We start from the raw sequence: 18582 nt of genomic DNA, 5'->3' as shown, positions 1-18582 counted from the left end.
GGGTCCCTAATGGAATCAGTACAGTTCAGAGCTACTTGTGCCACATGTTACAAACACAAAACAGATATTCAAGGACACTGGCTGCTGCATGTGTGGATCAGTCTGCCGTTAATTCAGTTAACATCGGTGAGTGATGCGGGTTGTTTTGTTTGCACTGCACTACTTTAGTATACATGTGGAAGCAGAGGGCGATGTTCTCTTTTCTCTCTCGCAGCAATGTAAACAAACATGTCTACGGCGGTGAGACATTTGTTGCACGCAGCTCTCCTCAGCATCAGCCCAAACAATGTGTAACAGATCCATTATAAGACCATACATCCGTGTTATATCGCCGTTTTCCCCAGGGGCTGGCACACCGCGTACCCCGGGCTCTTGCGCAAGAACTATTGGCGAATTCCTATCAAAACAGGAAGCTCGCATGGGTCCGAAACGGCTACAACACCAGAGGACCACTCACTCTCCACCAGCACCAAGCCCTGCCAAAGCACCGAAAACCGACTGGTGCATGACGGGATGACACAAAAATTGGGTTTACCTGCTTCCCTCGGTAGAAGAGGCGCTGCTGTTGTGGGCTTACATTGAAGATGTCCTGTATTTTCAACCGTAAAGACTCAATTTTGGTCAATCTAGAAAGATCCTCCACGGTTCGCGTCTCCTTCCCGTCTATAGTACGAACCTGGATCCACATCGTTGCACCGCCCTGTTACGCCTCAAATAAATAGCAGATAAAGCAGTATTTGGACGCGAATAATGGTTTCCAGGGGTGAAAGGAGGTGGAAATAAAAAATGATCAGGGATCCATTGCGTTTTCCTCTGCAGAGGTAACGTCGGACTGGCTCGCGCAGGAGGTGTCTCACATGAGGTCGCGGCGCCAAGCAAATCTCGCGAAACAACGTTTAAGCGAGCACAGTTTGCAGTTAAAGGCACAGCTCTCCCTTTAATGTGAAAACATACTAGACCATGTCTGAAGGCCCGTATGGTACAAAAGTATACTACTATTGTTGTGGTGCCGTTTAACAATCCTATGTGTCTGTGGTCAAGACATAGGGACCAGTAATTTTCATATGTGATGTTTTTTCTTCCTGTCAATGGAGTACCACCCCCTCTCCTAACCAAAAATAATATTTGTAGGCTAATGATAATAAGCAGGACCCTCAGTTCAGTTGAATCTATGTACAATTTTAAGGTACTTATAGTTACTTTATTTCCATTTTTGCTACTTCATACTTACACTCCAATACATTTCAGAGGTAAATATTAAACCTTTTATAACACTGCATTCTCTGCCAGCTACAGTTAGTAACTATTTTAACTTGAAGCAGGACTTGTATTTGTATTGCAGTATTTCATTGTTTTATTGTTTCTTTTACTGAAGGAAAACATCAGAATACTTCTCCCATCACTGTGTCAGATTAATCTGCATGGAGCCCCAGGGCAAAATCATCCGCTGGGCCTTTATTAACCTTCCCCCCTTCCTTCCCCTCCCTGTGTATGATGTATCCCATGCTAGAATATTATGCTGGAATCCCAGGTTTGTTGTGTTGTTATTTGGTCAAACACAAATTCATTCATGCATCATGTAGGCACACTTTCATCTGATATAATGAAGGTCTTAAAAATAGATTTTGACAAAAGCTCTTAAAGACAGGGCCTCAGGATCGGCTAATGAAGCAGGGTTCACCTTAAGGCCATGTCAGTTAATATTGTTCTTTAGTAGTGTATATTCCCATACCTCTATTTTGCCCGGATGGTAATCCAGGTTTCGTTAAATCAGTGTACTAGTATATTATAGGATTAACCTACTTAAGACTAAAGATTAAGTCTCTTGTCTTCCCAAAAAGGCAATTAGAAAACTGCACCGCATTGAGAGTGCTGCTGCCATAGTTCTAACAAGAAACAGTAAAACTGAGCCCATTGCTCTGATTAAATCTTTACACTGGCTTACACTTAGTTATAGAATTGATTTTAAAGTGCTGCTGCATGTTTACAAATCACTTAACAGCCTAAGGCCAAAATACATTCCTGATATGCATGAAAAATAAACCGATTAAGTCCATTAGATATTTATATGAAGCACTCAGCTACTAGTACCTTGAATCAGAAAGAAACTGGGTTCTGAAGCTGCTTTTATGTGCTATGCTGCACACAGATGGAACTATTTTTTTTTTTACTGTGCCTGAGCCATAGTCACTTTCAAATTAAAATCAAAACCACTCCAGTTCTCATGTACCTTTGATTGATTAATTTCTGCAGGGCAATTTTATTTTTGTATTTCTATCTATCTATCTATCTATCTATCTATCTATCTATCTATCTATCTATCTATCTATCTATCTATCTAATACCAAATAAAAAGTCAAATTAGTGTACAACGATGTGCATTTAAGTGTACAACACTTAAATGCATGGATTTTTTTTTCACCATTGTGTATCAAACAGGCCTTACCTATATTGGAATGAAAAAGCCCTTGTCTGATAATACCTCTTAGGTGAACTAAAATCACTGTAAAGCACAGGCCTCTCGTGGCATAATTGCTTAATTAACAATTGTCCCAGCTGGAGACCTCCTCGATGTGCCACCGGCAAGTCTATAGCTGTCAGTATGAGAGAATAATACATCTGCTCAGTTCCCTGATGCTGGGTGGTCTGTCCTTTGCTAATAGACATGACAGATATAATAAAACAATGACTGGTGCTTAATATGTTCAGGGATACTGTTTTAACACAGCAGTCTGGTGGTAAACAACTCTAATCCCCTTACATCCCCACTCCAATACAGCCGTGTAGGCCTAATTATAGTGGCCCAAACACAACAATCGGAGTTTCGTACCCTGATTAGACTCTGTCAGGCAGTCAATTCTTTCGTGTAGCTTACAAATCCTGACTCCTGCACTATGATTGACAAATACTTGCCCCAAGCACGACCATAACCAGAATAGCCATGTGGTTGAGCTATGTGGGTGAGGTAAACGGACTGTGGTTAGGAGCTACCTGAGAGGTTAGATGACGGGTAAATTAAAGTTGTACTCGCGCTCATCTGTCCGTGGTTCATTGGTGACTAGCGACATCTAGTGGTTGCAAGTGAGACATGTGTGCTGTTCAAGTTTACTCTGTATGAAGCAGTACCTGCTGTGTTTTCTGTGCCTCAATGAAATAAACTTAAGTTATGAATGAATGTTTAAACAGAGTGATGCTGCTGAGTCGTCGTTGCGTACAGTAGTCTTATCGATTACTGGCGTTTCCCCCTTTTTTTTTTTCAAATGACAGCTGTCTCGAGATGCCCCTCTTACATTGACAATGGGTGACATAATTCCAATAACGTTAATAATAGAGTGTGAAGTGAGTGTGTGTCAGCATCACCCCCAAAACCAGAATAACAATTTGGTCTGACACGCGACCAGCTGGCTACGTCAGGCTGCGCACATTTGCATCTGGCGCACGCAGGGTGGAAGTGAAGTGGACGGTTCAGTAGTCTTCAAGCAAGCCACAGTAGTCCGTTACTAGCTTTTTGTAAGCCTACAAGGTTCAGACGATATCTGACACATGGCTCAAATTTTTCTGTAAAGTGAACCTAGCAATTTTTAAGTGTCATAAAGTAGGTGTCAACTTGCAAACCTAGCTGGTTAGCTGGATGGCTAGTGATAATGAACAGTTATGCATTGTCGGACAATCAGCTAGTGTTACTCCGGCTAATGCTCCTTTAGCCATCTTGCTGTCACTGACATCACTCCGTGTGCTGACGACATGAGATGTCTGCATAACTTTGTATCTGCTGGATATTTAGTTGCTACAAAATTTTCACCATGGACAGCGAACGCAGCAATTGCAGGCCGCAGTTTGGAGACAATAGCAAGCTAACCTAGCTAGCAAACTGTCGTGGCTGCTAAGCTTGCTAAAAGCTGTCTTGCCTGGTGCGTGTCTGGAGCCGCACTGAAAACGTCGAGGTATGTTGTTTAACCAACCAAGCTCTGCCTCTGGTCAGTGTGTTTTGGTTTTATTTCGCACGTGATCAGGAGACAGACGTGATAAGGGAGTGCGCTGTAGATCTCTCTATGAGCAAGCAGAACAAACTTTGTTTACTAATTGTTTTTTAAACTACCGTTAGTGGCTAGCTCGCTATTAGCTAGTTAACTTCAAGCTAGCGAGTCATTGATCTAGGGAAAAGGAAAAGTTTGTAAAGATCAGGGAGGTAGATAAAACTAGTTCAGCTGCTAGTTATTTGGATACAACCACATGAGATAGCAACATCGTAGTGTTTCATCATGTGGCTGTAATAATGTGAGCACCTGCCATGACAGGAATTATAATATCAGCCTAGCGATCTTAGGTTTGTTAGGTGTGAAACACCCCATTTTTCTGCTTAACTTTCTTTTGGAACTGGCAGTATAAATGCTTAGTAAGCACTGTTTGTTTGTCTTGTTCCAGTTTTCCCTTGCATCAAAACTATGTCGGAGTGTTGTTTACAGCATCGAAGTTCACCCTAGGTGACACCTGTTACCCATCTCAGGTGCCTGCACCATGGATCAGGGTGATATGACAGACCAAATCACAGCAGCTTGTAGCCAACCACTGTTCTACAACCAAGACTTGATTGTGATTGACCAAGACTCAGCGCCACAGCCAAGCTTCGACATAATGTCGTCTCAATCCAAAGTGATGAGCAACAGCACTGAAGACCCTGACCTGGTAATAACAGAGGAAGAGCTCAGTAATGGTGCCTGTGAAGTTGAGACTATGGTGGCATTACACTGTCCTGGTGACAGCGGAGATGTTACTGGTGAGGGTGACCATCTTGCTCTCAGCAATGATGACATGTCAGAGTTTTCTAACAGTGACCTCTCTCTCCCTGAGGTCTGCATTTCCACCAACAGCAATAGCTTTGAAGAGGATATGAACTATGAGGTGCAGCAAGCTTATAGGATATTCACAGGCTTTCTCTTGGACAAGCACAAAGGGATCACCAGCCCATTCCTCAATCCCATCGGCCACCAAGAGGCCCAGCATGGTATTGGAGGGGTCCGGGGCCGGGGTCAGGCACAGCTCAGGCAATCGATGTGCTTACGGAGGATGGAGGAAAAGTTCATCAGCCAAGAGTATGAGACCATAACAGAGTTTGTTGCAGACTTCAGGCTGATGTTGGAGAACTGTTACCGCTACCATGGGGTGGACCACTGGATCTCCAAACAGGCTCAAAAGCTGGAAATCATGCTTGAGCAGAAGCTTACATTGCTATCCAGGTAAACATAATCTAATGATATTGTAAAACAAATTGCTTTGGTGGTAAATGTTAGAAATCGTTACACAGTTGCAATCAAAGAGGACTGTAATGGTGTTTACTATGGCATGTGCATTATAAGTTAATGAAGGCAACAAATATTTGTCTGGCAAGGTTATTAGCTCACAAGTATCTGGTAGATGCAATTTGAGACAGTAGTAGAATTACTTGATTGCTAGCCAGTATTTATACACTGCATAAAGTGTCCATAGTGAGTTAATTATAATTATTATGATAATTATTGTTGATGAGAGAATGGGAGTATCTTCAGCAGCGTACATGATCCTATTATTGATCAAATACTAAATTATATGGATAACACCATTAATGTAGATATACTGTCTGTTTTACTTCCAACAATCATGAAAGCTACCATCAATCAACGTTATTGTATATTGACACATCTGTTTTTCCCCTCCATCTATTAAATGAGGGCGCTGCGAGAGAAGACAACCTTGGCAGTGACTTCTAAAGGACGTTTTGGTGCAGAAGAGGAACGGGGATCAGGGGGCACCTCCACAAGACGGAGACTGGCACCTCGAAGCCTGGCTACTATCACTGTTGGTGGGCATGAGTCGATCATGGTCCAGACCTTACGACTAGAAGAGCAACAGAGGGCCAAGGAGGAGAAGAGGTGAGAGAATATTTTAGTCATATGTAGATGTTTTTTACATTACAAGAAATTTGTTAAAATTTGGTGGAAAAGTAAACCAGCCAACAATCTACATATGTTTTCTGACCTTTCAGGCAACGTGAGCTTGAGAAGAAAGAAGCAGAGGAAATGTCAGCCAAAGAGGTGGAAGAGTGGGAGCAGACTTTGTTGTCAGAGGCATCCCCCCATACTGTGGATACACTTTGGGAACTCCCTGCCATAGGGCATTTCCTCTGCCTGGCTCAGACTGCCCTTAATCTCCCAGAGATTGTGTTTTTTGAACTAGAGCGTTGTTTGCTGATGCCCCGCTGCAGCCTCCTGCTCTCTAAAATCATGTCTTCCCTACTGTCCCCACCCCAGCGAAGGGCCACTCTGCACCGCCGGCCTGCACTGCCTTACCGCCGCTGGGAGTCAGAGCTCAGGCAGCGGGTCATGGGTTGGTATCGAGTTGTTGGTGCCTCCCATGATCAGCCAGGTCGGGCTGAGCAGCTGGGACTCTGCCACCAGTTTTTTAGCACCCTTGGCGAGGTGAGTCCTTTGGAGGAGAAACCTTTTCACTCGCTGCCCTTTTACCAGCGAGTATGGCTTCTGAAGGGCCTGTGTGATCATGTGTATGAGACACAAAAAGGTGTGCAGGATGCTGTGCTGGCCCAGCCCATCCATGAATGTAGGGAGTCTGTTTTGGGCTATGACAGCAAAGAGAATGCCTATATACATTTCCCACATTTCTGTGGTGCAGACTTGAGGATCTACTGCCAGAGCCCCAGCACACCCCCAGCCTTCCCTTTCCCTTCTGTGTGGGTAAAAAGGGTAGAAATAGAGGCAGGAACAGAGGGTGATGAGTCGGATGGGATGAAGGCTGAGGGGAATAAAAGTGACAGGGAATGTTTCGGAGGCTCCATGGACACAGGAGATTCTGATGATTTTGGAAAGGAAAAAGCTGAGACACTTGGAGTTTTCAAAAGGGAAAATGGGGATGGGGAGGAAGATAAAAAAAGGTTTAAATTGTGGTCACTGAAGAAGGAGGAAGGGTCTGAATCAGGGTCCTCTGATGGGGATTCCTGTGAAGACTCTAAAATGGACTTAAAAATACACACTAACTCCTTGTCCCTTTCACGCACTAGTCATACAGGAAGAAGTGGTGTGAAAATGACTTTTAAGGAAGAGACTGTAGAGTTGGAGCATCAATCCAAGAGACTTGCATTAAAACAGGAGCCGGGGTTCTCATTGTCCTCAATGCGCACCATTAAAGCAGAGACACAGGAGCCTTGTCTGAGTGTAGGGGAGCACAGCTACACAGGCAGGTCCCCTGCTCGCTCAGTGTGTCTGGCCTCCCCAACCAAACTGGTGGAGCTCAAAATGGAGGGAGAAAGTCCAAGTCAGGGACACCAAAGACCTTCCTGTTTGGAACGTTGCAATAGCAAAACTAGTAATGTTAAATCTGAGGAGCACGACTGCTGCTGTGGCACAACAGGGCTAGCAACACAGCTGTCTTCTGAGAGCACTCAAAACTCAAGTGAAGAGAGGGTGAATGACAAAATCTGGACTAAAAAAAAAAAGCGGAAGAAAAAGCGAGGGAGGGAACAGCTGCCGAGGGTGAAAGGAGAGCACAAGCAGCTGCAGCACGTGGACAGGATGAGGCTGTCCCAGGCTGAGGCTGCCAAGTCTGCAGTGCGGAGAGTTACCACAACGATCAAGAGAAAAGACAAGAAGAAAAAACATAAAATGGGTGAGAAATAGCTTGAGAACTAAATATTGATGTTAGTTTAGTGGTTTCATTTGGCATCTACTTTCAGTGTGTGTTCATTGCTACATGGGGATAGTTTATAAATTTGCTTTATTATTCACATTTTTTCACAATTTTCTCAATAACAACTTGTTGGTCCAGTGACTGTTTTCTTTTTGACAGGAAAAAAACATGAATCTTCAAAGAAAATTAAAGATGAACCTTCAGTTGAACCATCATTTAAGGTATTCACTCTCATGCAAAATGATACACTAATTTCTATAGCAATATATTTTTAGTGCTGTATTAATTGAGTAATAATTAAAAAAAAATCTATAACCATTTTGTCATGATTTAAGCCTCACTGTTCTTCTGCCCCTATTTTTCTTAAGATGTTCTTACTCAGTTTGTTTTTTCTTCTCTAGTTGGTATGCACCAGTCTTGAGGAGTTGCGAGAGCTGATCAGTAAGACAGAAGACGAACTTGATGATTTGGAGAGCACCAAAAAGAGACTGGTATGTGACAATCATAGTTTTGTCAAAACGATGTACCAATATGCCCCAGACCCGTAGAGAATACAATGCACTCACACATTTTAATGTTGGTGTCTTGACTAAGGTTTCTTTTACATGTTTGAACTGGCAGGGCCGGTGGTATTACAGGAGAGAAGCAGTGAAAGACCTCCACAGCACTCTAATCAGACTACTGAATGAGCTTTCACCCTGGGAACCCAAACTTGTTAAGGCCTACCAAAGGAACAGGTACAACTCATTTGACATTTAAATGAGGACTGGATCAGACCATCATAAAAAGCTGTCTCTTGATAACGGTGCTTAGTTTGTTTGTTTGTTCCGTTTGAGCACAAAGCATAATAACCACAACTTTGATTAAACTGCTTATTGTATTTTATGATCATTGCTGCACCAGAGAGAAATTCCTGCTTTATTATTTCTTCTCTTGCTTCTATATCAGGCTTCGTTTGAAGAAGGAATTTGATGATTTCAAGAAGCACCCAGAGTACAATAACTTTGTTCGTGAGGAGTGTATTTCGTCATCATCATCAGATGAAGATGAAGAGAGAGGTTTGGGGAAAGAGGTGTTTTCACTCACAGATCATTATAGAAGATCAGAAGAGGAAGACCTGGAACATATAGTACCCAGAGGTCTTTGGAGTGGAGGTAAAGTAATTTAACTACAATCTAACATTCGAATTTTTGGCTACTGTAATGTCATGATAAAAATTCAAATTGTGTTTTCCTTGTTATGCCTCTGCACCAGTGACAGCCATTTTTTAAGGTTGTCACTTTTTTTTTTTTTTAAATTTGGCACAAACATTCACTTGGACTCAGGGATGAACTGATTAGATTTTTGTGGTCATAAGTCAAGGTCACAGTGACATCACTAAACACATTTTGGCCATAACTCACAAATTCATATGCTAATTATGGTACAAATTTAACACAAATGTCTAATAGCATAAAATGAATGAATGAAGTGGTGACATTTTGTGTACAAATGGTCAAAGGTCAACTTTACTGGGACATCATAATGTCAGTTCTGGCCATTATTCAGTATTGTTTCTCAGGAAGGGGAGATTGTGACCATATTTCCTACAACTTGGCTGGTAGGCAGAGGCATACAACAGTGATGCAGTAATTCTAGTTCTAAAGGCTGCTGTGCCGTGACAAGTGACACAGTTATGATGTTATGTAACTGCCATAGAGGAGTTAAAATGAATGTCACTACCTGTCTGTCAAAGTGTAGATAGCTAATTTAGCCACACATCCCTAATAGACATCTCTATTGTGTTCTCAGCAAGCACTAGGGATTTTGTGGCTGACTCTGCTGGAGAAACAACGGCGACCTACGTACCTCCCATCCACCTAAAACACCCTCTGGCCAGCACAGAGAAAGGCGTCAGTCTGCTGTCAAGACTTCAGACTGGCAGCACTAACATTACTTCTACGCCTGACTCTGGGCCACAGTCTAGATCTGAACTGATCCCATCAAATCAATCCGGGGAGTCAAACTCAGCATGGGGAGCAGGATTTCCAGCCCAGACTTCACTGTCACCCAGACCCCCCATTCTCCACCCCACCACTGGACTACCTAAGGGCTACACGCCCATCCCCACCCTGCTGGCTAAGAGTGTGGGAAATAAAGTGACCTTAATGAAACGACCTGCTGATTGCCCATGGTTCAACAACATAGATAGAAAGAGCAAAGGGTCTTTGGTCTCCCTGCCTACCTCTGCAGCGGCTACTACAAAACTTTCAAATGCACAAAGTTCTCCATCAAGTTCCCAGCAGAACTCACAACAAATGCAGGCACAAGGACTACAACAGACGCAAGTACATAGTCAGCCAGGAATGGCCACAGTGACGGCAGCTCCTCTTAAATCACCACAGGCCAAACCAACCCAGGCTGTACCAAAAAGTCCTGTTCAGGTGGTGTACAAGGTACCTGAGGGGCTGGGTCACCTTGTAAGAAAAGACAGCAGCAGCCCAGTTAAGATCTCTGTTCATCCTGTCATGAACCAGAACACTGGGGAAAAGGTCATGCAGCAAGTAGTGATTCTGCCTTCTAACCTTCTTATTCACAAAACTGAAGAAAAGGTGTCTTCGTTACATCAACAACAATCAAAGGGTATTCAGGTCCCAGTTTCTAAAGTGGCCAGCCCCTTATGTATGTCCACCAATGTGCCTGGGTTCACCATTCCTGAAAACAGAATCCCTGTTCAGCAAGTGGCTCCCCTAAAAGATGCCAGGACAATGAGAACCCCTTCTCCTTCTGTTTCCCCTCGTCAGCAACAGGGGACCCTGAACGCAGCAGGGTTCAAGGGGTCACAAGTCTGCAGTACCCAAGCTAGCACACCACAAGGTGTCACACCAAACCCCTCGCCCATCACAACTCCTTCCAGTGCAGTTTCTACTGAGCCTGTTAAATCTACAGACCCGAAGCAGGAGCTTAAGACTGTGTGTATCCGAGACTCCCAGTCCATCCTAGTAACAACAAGAGGAGGCAACACAGGCATTGTTAAAGTTCAGACATCATCAGACCACAGTGCACTTGGCTCTCTGCCCACCAGTCCAGTCATCACCATCTCACCTCAGTTTAAAGCCTTCCTCGTGTCCAAGACGTCACCAACTTTTTCTCCTTCTGCTCCCTCTCAGACTTCCCCTTGCACCATCCCAGCAGTGACAAATATCTCAGTAGCCCAACCTCAGAAGCAGGTTCCTTCAGTATTAAAGCCCACTTCCACTGTTACAACCCCCTTGCACACTGCAGTCACTGGTAGCATTCCTGTCACAGGCGCAGGAAGCCAGAATGCAGGCACTGTTGCTTTAAATCAAGGCTCCAACACCTCAACTTGTTCTACAGTTGCAGCAAAGCCTGGCCAGCTAGCACAGCCAGCTGCTGCTGGTTCTCATTTTCAAGCATCATTAGTAAACACTGTTGTTGTCCCATCACTGAGTACTTCTGGTGTTTCCCAAGTTCTTACACAAGCAGAAGTCATCAGCAAGAGTGGTGTGAAACGGGCCAGTACAGATGAGAGATCCCAAGTTACTAAATACATCCTGGTTACTCCCTCTTCTTCCTCCACCTCAAATGTAGCCTTACCAACAGGCACACCCTCTTCCACAAAATCACTTCCTGGTTCAAGAGTCATGTTCATCAGTCAGCCTACAGCAACATCTTCCACCACCTCCATGGGAAGCATTCCAAAGCAGGGGATAGCAACAGGGGCTAGTGGACAGCTGCTGAACACTTCATTATCAACTCAGACTCGAAAGACTGGAAAAAGCCCAGGCCAACCTAATGGCAGTGGCAACTCAGAAGCATTGTCTAAGGTCAAGAACATCAGTCTACCTTCAGGTGGGTTTGATGTGATATGTTACTGGAATTCTCATAACTGCTGTATCTTGTGTTTGATTCAGTCTTTTAAATTTGCAAAAATTGGACATAATTAATATGTTCATGTTGACTTCATAGGGTAATTGGAGAAATGTGGCACAAAGGTAACTTAAGAAATATGTTAGAGTATTACGACACGCTATGAATAATAAGTCACAATCTGTTTTTTGGTGTGCTTGTGCCGCTCATGCTGATCTTGTTCCTATCTATTAAAAACAAAACAAGGATTCAGTTAGAAATATAGAAGACCATTTACTCACTGATTGTGTCAGTTTTACAGATGTTGATTATTATTTTTTTTTTTTTTTGCCTTTATTTGATAGTACAGTGAGAGGTAGACAGGAAAGTCAGGGAGAGAGAGTGAGGGGATGACATGCAGCAAATGGCCGTGGGTCAGATTCAAGCCCATGGCCGCTGCGGTTAGGACTAAGTCCATGTGGTACACGCTCTACCAGGTGAGCCACTGAGGCGCCCCACAGATGATGATTTGATAAGGTAGACAGTTTGTCAACATGAAAGACATGTATTGCAGCAGGGCCTTCTCTCAAGAAAACAAACTACTTTTAATAGACCAAAGAACCCATCTCAAATTTAAATATTGTATTAAATTTGTAATACTCACACCCCAAATACAGCCCCTTTAACAATGTGGGGTTATTGAGTAAAATATTTTTCTCATGTGTCTCTAGGCGTTCAAATCCAGTTGTCAGGGAAGACAACAACCATTGGACAGACTATTGGTGCCCTGTCATGTTCTCCTTCCAAGAGCACACCAGTGTCTGTCTCAGATACAGGCTGTCCAGCATCCACCGCCTCTGGACTGGTCCCGGTCGCAAGTTCAAATACCATCACAACCTGTTCTACCCAGCTTGCTACTTATGCTTCTCTGACCACCAGCTCTCATCTCCAGGGTATCCCTTCCTTCCCAATGATCTCCCAAACAGGCTTGTCCACATCTACTGGTGCCACCCTGCCTACAGGAAACATGATAAAGAAGGACCTTGGAATGTGTGCAAGTGGACCATGCAGCTTTCCTACTCAGCAAACCACTACTGTGCAGAGTAGCCAAGCCCAAACCTCCATACCCGCTCTTGTCCGTCAGCACTCAAAAATCCAAAGTGGCATTGGTGAGGAAACCTCTTCTTTCTTAGCTTCCACTCAAGTTGCTCTCAATAAAACTTGTACATCCATGTCCTCGGCAACAACCACAAGTATCCCATTCACTACCTCTGCTACCGGCACAATCCAGCAGAGGATAGTCATCAACACCTCGACGCCCCTTGCTGCTGGCACACAGATCCTTCTTAACAGTGCACGCTTTGTAGTCCCTCCCCAGGGTTTGGGTCCAGGCAGTCATGTCCTTATCATCTCTAGCCCTGCACCGCAGCAAGTGCCTAGTACCAGTGCCACTAGCATTGGAGCGTCATTACCTTCCCATGGGGCAAGCAATGTCACTGTAGCCCCTCGAGCACCAGTTTTACCCCAGTCCCCAGCCAGGTTGTCTGGTGTACCAGCCGCAAGTTCTCCTTTTGTAGCATGCACACCTGCTGTTGGTCCATCATTGCTAGCAACCACTCCCAGTGTCACACCAGTCCAACTAACTGGAACACCTGGCCAAGGCTCAACGTTGTTACCCAGTAAAACAAATGTAGTGTCTGCTCTGCCTAGATTACCAGCTGTGCATGCTTGTCCCTTTGCATCACCTCATGTAGGTACACCCACTCTGGTCTCATCTCCACCAAGGTTAGGCAGTGTACCAGCCCTACTTTCCCCGGAGGTAACCAGTGCTCCTGCTTTTGGCCCAGCACTGGCTGCAATCAGATTAGCTGTGGGTACACCCAGGCAAGCTGAATGTTCATCCAACATTTTGCCTGCAGTAGCAAACCCCTTGCCCAGATTGTCAGCACCACTATCATCCTTGCCTGTTTTACCCAGCCCATCAGCTGTCTCCCTGCCCAGTCCTGTCATACCAGTTCCAACACCTCTCTCAGCTGCAGCTCCTCTGGTAGCAGGTAAACCTTTGCATTCTTCTCCTCCTGCCCAGCAGGTGCTTTCAGTGACAACCCCGGGCCCAGGCATACAGCCCCAGCAGACAGCAGTTAGAATTGCAGCACCCTCCACAGCTCTTTCACAGGTTTTACTGCCTAGCGGACTAGGCAACACATCAGTCAAAAAACAGTTGCCTGCAGGCATGCAGCCAGTGCTTGCTGGCACACGAACACAAGTATTGCCAACGGTGGCTGTCCCACCAATTGTAAGCACGGTGTCTAGGATGCAAACGCTACCCATTGCAACAGTTCCACCAATCGGAAGCACTGTTAACACCTTTGAAACAGCACCTGTGGTGACCACACCTCCATCAAGCACCACTGTAATAATCACTCCAGCTCAACCTATCACATCACTGAAGACAAACAACACCATCCACCCACCTGTCATTCTGACCAACCAAGCACTTGGAAAGCACTCTCTGCAGACCTCAGCCTTAGGTATGCATACCAATGTAGCATCAAAGCTACTAATTAGCCCTGATGGTGCTGTTTTGAGTACAGCTCAGTGCCAGGTCAATCCAGTAGAGCTGAATGCCTGCCCTAAACCACTGGATGCACTGGTGGTTTCCCCCAACAGTTCCACTGGAGCACTACACACACATGATTCCTCTTTACAGCCTTCACAGGCAAACACAAAGTGAACCAATTAACTGAGACTGCTAGCTATGCGAGAACTCAGACACCACTTTTCAGCTGCTTAGTTTCGGCAGGGCTCATATCCATCGCTTGTAGTAATCCTGGGTTTAGTTAAAGAACTGTTTTTCAGCTGTACTTTGACTCATAACTTACACTTAGGATATAGTAGGTTTTACCCTTTGGTTAGAATATCTTATAGGTAAAATGTATGCTCACTCAAACATACTGGAAATGTATACTGTGATGGTTTTCTCGAGTGAAAACTAATGAGGTTTGCCTCAGATGAATGTTATAGACTCTTGACTTTCCTTTTTTAAACCTCATGGCCAGTAATGACAACCATTGTAACAAATCAGTAGATAAATACGGAGGGTAGATGAAATGAATTTCAACTCAAGCTTTTGTAATACTTTTCAATGCCATTAGATATTGCTTGAAGAAGTAATAATTGGGATACTATTCATTGGTACAACTTGCTCTACTTTATCTGTCAGTTTGAACAATACAACTGTCTGTATCGAGATTTTGTCACATTGTCCTTGTAACTGTTTGAGAACTACATTTTACTTTTTAGCAATATAAATAGACTAATAGATGAATTTGTACTACATGTTTGCGCCCATATAAAATGTTTTGAAGTCACATTTATTTATTTTTACCATATAGATTTTTCAAAAAATATTTACTAGGTACATTTTCATTGAACAAATGTGGACGTTATTGCATGGAAATAAACAATGCGACTGTCCCCGACAAGTGTGTTTGAACTGCTTACTTATACACCGTTTCCTTGTGAAATAATTTTTTATTGTTTAGTGACAGAACCTACAGTATATACATTGCATTCATACATGTGAATAATTTTACAAAGTGAGGAATACAATAGTTTCACCTATTTAGCTATCAAGCATATGGAACCATAATGACGGTGACAGATTAGATATCAGACAACAGATGAGGTTTAGAGTTCGCTCTCCGTTATTTTCCTCTCTTCAGACATCTGTACATCATCTACAGAAGTCCGTCAGGGGGAATAGGGAGGAGGCAGTGGCCCTGAGGCAATCTTTTCATAGGCTGGAGGAGCATTAGGAACCTGGAGAAGGGTGTGAAAAATACATCTAAATGAAACAGCTGAAAATTTAGGAAAAAAATCCCATTATGTTCATTCTATCACATGTATAATGTACATATTGCACATATGGAATTCAGCATTGTGTCTGTAAACTTTAGACATGTTAAAACAATCTTGGACTCTCTACTGATGAGCTCTTAAAACTTGTAATTGCCACAGGAGAACAGCGGAAAGGAACACAAAGGGATGATCAGCACCATCTCATATGATCTGAAACCAACAGCCCCACCCCCCTTTTTCTTGCACACACAAATGCATACCTCCCTTGGGAATAAAACATTTTTAATACCCAGGTCTGGTGACATAATAATCTCTCCTTCAGGCATCCATTGCATCAGCTTCACGTGCTCTACACTGTGTTCAGAGCCCTGGAGCTCAACAAGTGCCCTCTGTAATGGACTTTGGGTTGTGCAGGATTTGAGTCAGTCCACTAGTTAATTGTTGATTGATCATATTAATAATGATAGACATTATTACTTACTGTCTGTCCAGTGGTCTATTTTGTTATAGTCATGTTATCTGTTATCTTTTTCCTGGCATTAAAAATACTAGTGTCAGGTAAAAGGAGGTTGTAATTGAGGGCCTGTAAAGTATCTTACCACAGGTCGGAAGCTGCCAAAGTCAGTAAGAGCCATCTTGTTATCTGCTGAAGGTCCTGCCTCTGAGAACTGGCCTGTTGTGTAACCTGGTGACCCTGATCTGGGGCTCTGCAGGAGACAGAAAGATGAGTTGAAAGTTATGGAAAAACATTGAAAAATGAGGACAAACATCCATTAGGGAAAAGGGAGAGAAAGCAGAATGAAAAGATATACCAAAGGGAACAAAGATCTTGAAGATTATTATAAAGTATTTATGGAAATTAATTGTGGAAATCAATTTATGGCATGTGTGGAATTGTGCAGAAACATTCAATGTCTGCTTTTGTTTGTCAGAATAACACAGATTAATCATCCCTTTAAGTATAAAATGTCAAGGCTAATGCTTCATTAAAGGGAGTATGATTGTCTCACCCTGATTATTTTGTAGCCACTCCTCTTCTTGAAGTACCAGCAGCCCAGGAGGAGCAAAGCTGCCAGGATGACCACCAGCAGAACTATTCCCACTGCCCTGGATTTGCAAAGACATACAGAAATGTTTAGTTTATAGCCTTATCTCTTACTTTGGCATGTGAGATTTACAGTGTCCATATCAACATAGTTGATTCATATTCATATAACAAAGACTTTTATCAGAATACTAAAGCTCCATGGTACAACCAAATAATAATAGATACATACTCCTCAGCTCTGACATATCCTCGTCTGCTGCTGGCAAAATGAATGTTGAAGTCTCCACGAGGCATTCCGTTTGTATGATTACACCGCATCAAGCTAAAAGTCAAGAGAAAATCATTTTACCAGCTGAGCAACTACAATGCAGTCACACAGTGATTATTTCAAACAATGTAATAAAACATTTTCTTTCAGTGGGACAAATCATATTCATTTTCATCATGTAAATGAAGATGAGGAATTTCCTATATACTCTATCATGCCAGGTGTCAAATCGGTCTGCAGTATTGGATTAAATATTAAATATGCATTTGTTAAGAACAACCCTCAACATTATTCCCACACCAAGATTCATATACTTAATATAGATTCAGAAACCAAATACAGGACATAATCAGTCTCAACACAATTGATGCTGTGCACTGTTAAACTGATTTGTTATCCCTTGGAATATAATAATTTTTCTTTTCTTCCTCTTCTCATTAAGATCCATTAAGATAAAACAATAGGAAAATATGAAAAAGTATTATATTTAAATTACAGGTAGAATTAAGTTGAAAATGTGACATCTGTGCAGTTTAAATATAAAGATTACGAATCAACAGGTTGTTAAGACAGCAAAGCAGTCAGAACAATAACCTATCAATATTTCAAAGTGGATCTACTCTAACCCACAAAAAACTGTGTCAGTAATGTAGTCATTCTGAATTACCTGTTGCAGTAGATGTAAAGAATCAATTCATGCAACAGGCAGCATACTGCAGCATCTAACCTCTGCAAACTGTCTGATCAGGTAACAGGCTATTTGGAGCTGACAATAACGTTACTTAAAAGTAGGCTAACTCTTTGCACAATAAAAATTATTCTCCAGTATACACAATAGGATTGCCTCTGCTGGAAGAAAAAAAAATGCGAACAGAACCAAATCTTACCAAATTGGATAATTAGATTGAAGAGAATCGTTCCTCTGGTTGGGATGGCTTCTCAAAAAAAAAGACTGCCTTCTCGAAGTTCAGTTTTTTCACTCCTGAAATATCTTGCCTCAGTACTACCGGAGAGCAGAGAGGGGCAGAAAACCCTCATGATCGTCACGGGTTAGAGGCTCATGGCTAAACCCATTGAAGCGGAGTAATTACCGTGAAACCCCGCGGCCCTGAACGCAACAACATTATCCACTCGTGAAACTACAGGCGTCAGCTGCTGGCTGTTCATATGAAAGAAGTGTGTGTGTGTGTGTGTGTGTGTGTGTGTGTGTGTGTGTGTGTGTGTGTGTGTGTGTGTGTGTGTGTGTGTGTGTGTGTGTGTGTATAATAGCTACAGTAATGTAATAGTAACACCTTCAATAATGTAAATAAATTAAGCCATAAACTCCTGATTCAATAATTTACTATAGCAAACTAAAGGTGCCATGGGAATTTTACAGTTGTATGTAAAATACAGAAAATTAAAGATTCATGGCTGAAAAAAAGGCCTATCCCAACTTGCTCTAGTGCTAAAATTATTTGCTGTTCATTTACTCTCAGTGGGAAGGATTACTGAAACTTGTATGTCTTTAACATTTCACTTTGAGGGAAATAATTACATCACAATTCAAAAGATAAATATTCAAAAATAAATACCAGTCAAGAGGCTGATCATTGGCTATAGCCCTACTGCCATATTTTCAGTGTACCTAACTGAGAGAACAGTAAGATGTACAGGCTGTGTGGAACCAAAAGTTAATGATTCAACAAAATGAAAATGTCTGTGGTAAATTGTTACCACATTTGGAAATAAATCCAAAACTTCTCACAGACATTGTTGTTGCACAAGGGTGTAGGGATTTTTTTATTTTTCATTGTTCAGCAAAAAAAGATGGTGGCCAAGATGAGATCCTTCAAAAACACAAAGGAATAAAGACACTACATGCCTGTAAAGTGTCACC

The 18582-nt window shown here is 42.7% G+C and overlaps 3 protein-coding genes across 3 annotated transcripts in view; 1 reads left to right on the top strand and 2 right to left on the bottom strand.

Moving 5' to 3' along the window:
• The window catches only part of LOC130186363 (E3 ubiquitin-protein ligase UHRF2-like), a 31062-nt gene extending 30204 nt beyond the window's left edge, over nucleotides 1–858 (bottom strand). Inside the window, exon 1 of the mRNA XM_056403446.1 lies at nucleotides 536–858. Coding sequence (XP_056259421.1) covers nucleotides 536–688 — 153 coding nt within the window. The 5' untranslated portion in view covers nucleotides 689–858. The remainder of the gene's footprint in view (nucleotides 1–535) is intronic.
• A 2593-nt stretch (nucleotides 859–3451) lies between these two features.
• Nucleotides 3452–15003, top strand: LOC130186515 (uncharacterized protein KIAA2026). The gene is made up of 10 exons (XM_056403692.1): nucleotides 3452–3944; nucleotides 4426–5237; nucleotides 5709–5909; nucleotides 6023–7656; nucleotides 7837–7898; nucleotides 8079–8168; nucleotides 8299–8414; nucleotides 8626–8831; nucleotides 9469–11529; nucleotides 12258–15003. The coding sequence occupies exons 2-10, from the start codon at nucleotides 4519–4521 to the stop codon at nucleotides 14258–14260; spliced, it is 7092 nt and encodes a 2363-aa protein (XP_056259667.1). The 5' UTR covers nucleotides 3452–3944; nucleotides 4426–4518; the 3' UTR covers nucleotides 14261–15003.
• Nucleotides 15004–15059: 56 nt separating this feature from the next.
• Nucleotides 15060–17826, bottom strand: mlana (melan-A). The gene is made up of 5 exons (XM_056403693.1): nucleotides 17591–17826; nucleotides 16665–16757; nucleotides 16398–16494; nucleotides 15987–16094; nucleotides 15060–15348 (listed from the first exon to the last, which is right to left on the bottom strand). Exons 2-5 carry the CDS (start codon nucleotides 16751–16753, stop codon nucleotides 15280–15282), a joined length of 363 nt encoding a protein of 120 aa, XP_056259668.1. The 5' UTR covers nucleotides 16754–16757; nucleotides 17591–17826; the 3' UTR covers nucleotides 15060–15279.
• Between the last annotated feature and the right edge of the window lie 756 nt (nucleotides 17827–18582).

Source organism: Seriola aureovittata, chromosome 18 (genome assembly GCF_021018895.1).
Source record: "Seriola aureovittata isolate HTS-2021-v1 ecotype China chromosome 18, ASM2101889v1, whole genome shotgun sequence".
Lineage (NCBI taxonomy): Eukaryota > Metazoa > Chordata > Actinopteri > Carangiformes > Carangidae > Seriola > Seriola aureovittata.
This window is presented reverse-complemented; position numbering and strand designations above follow the sequence as displayed.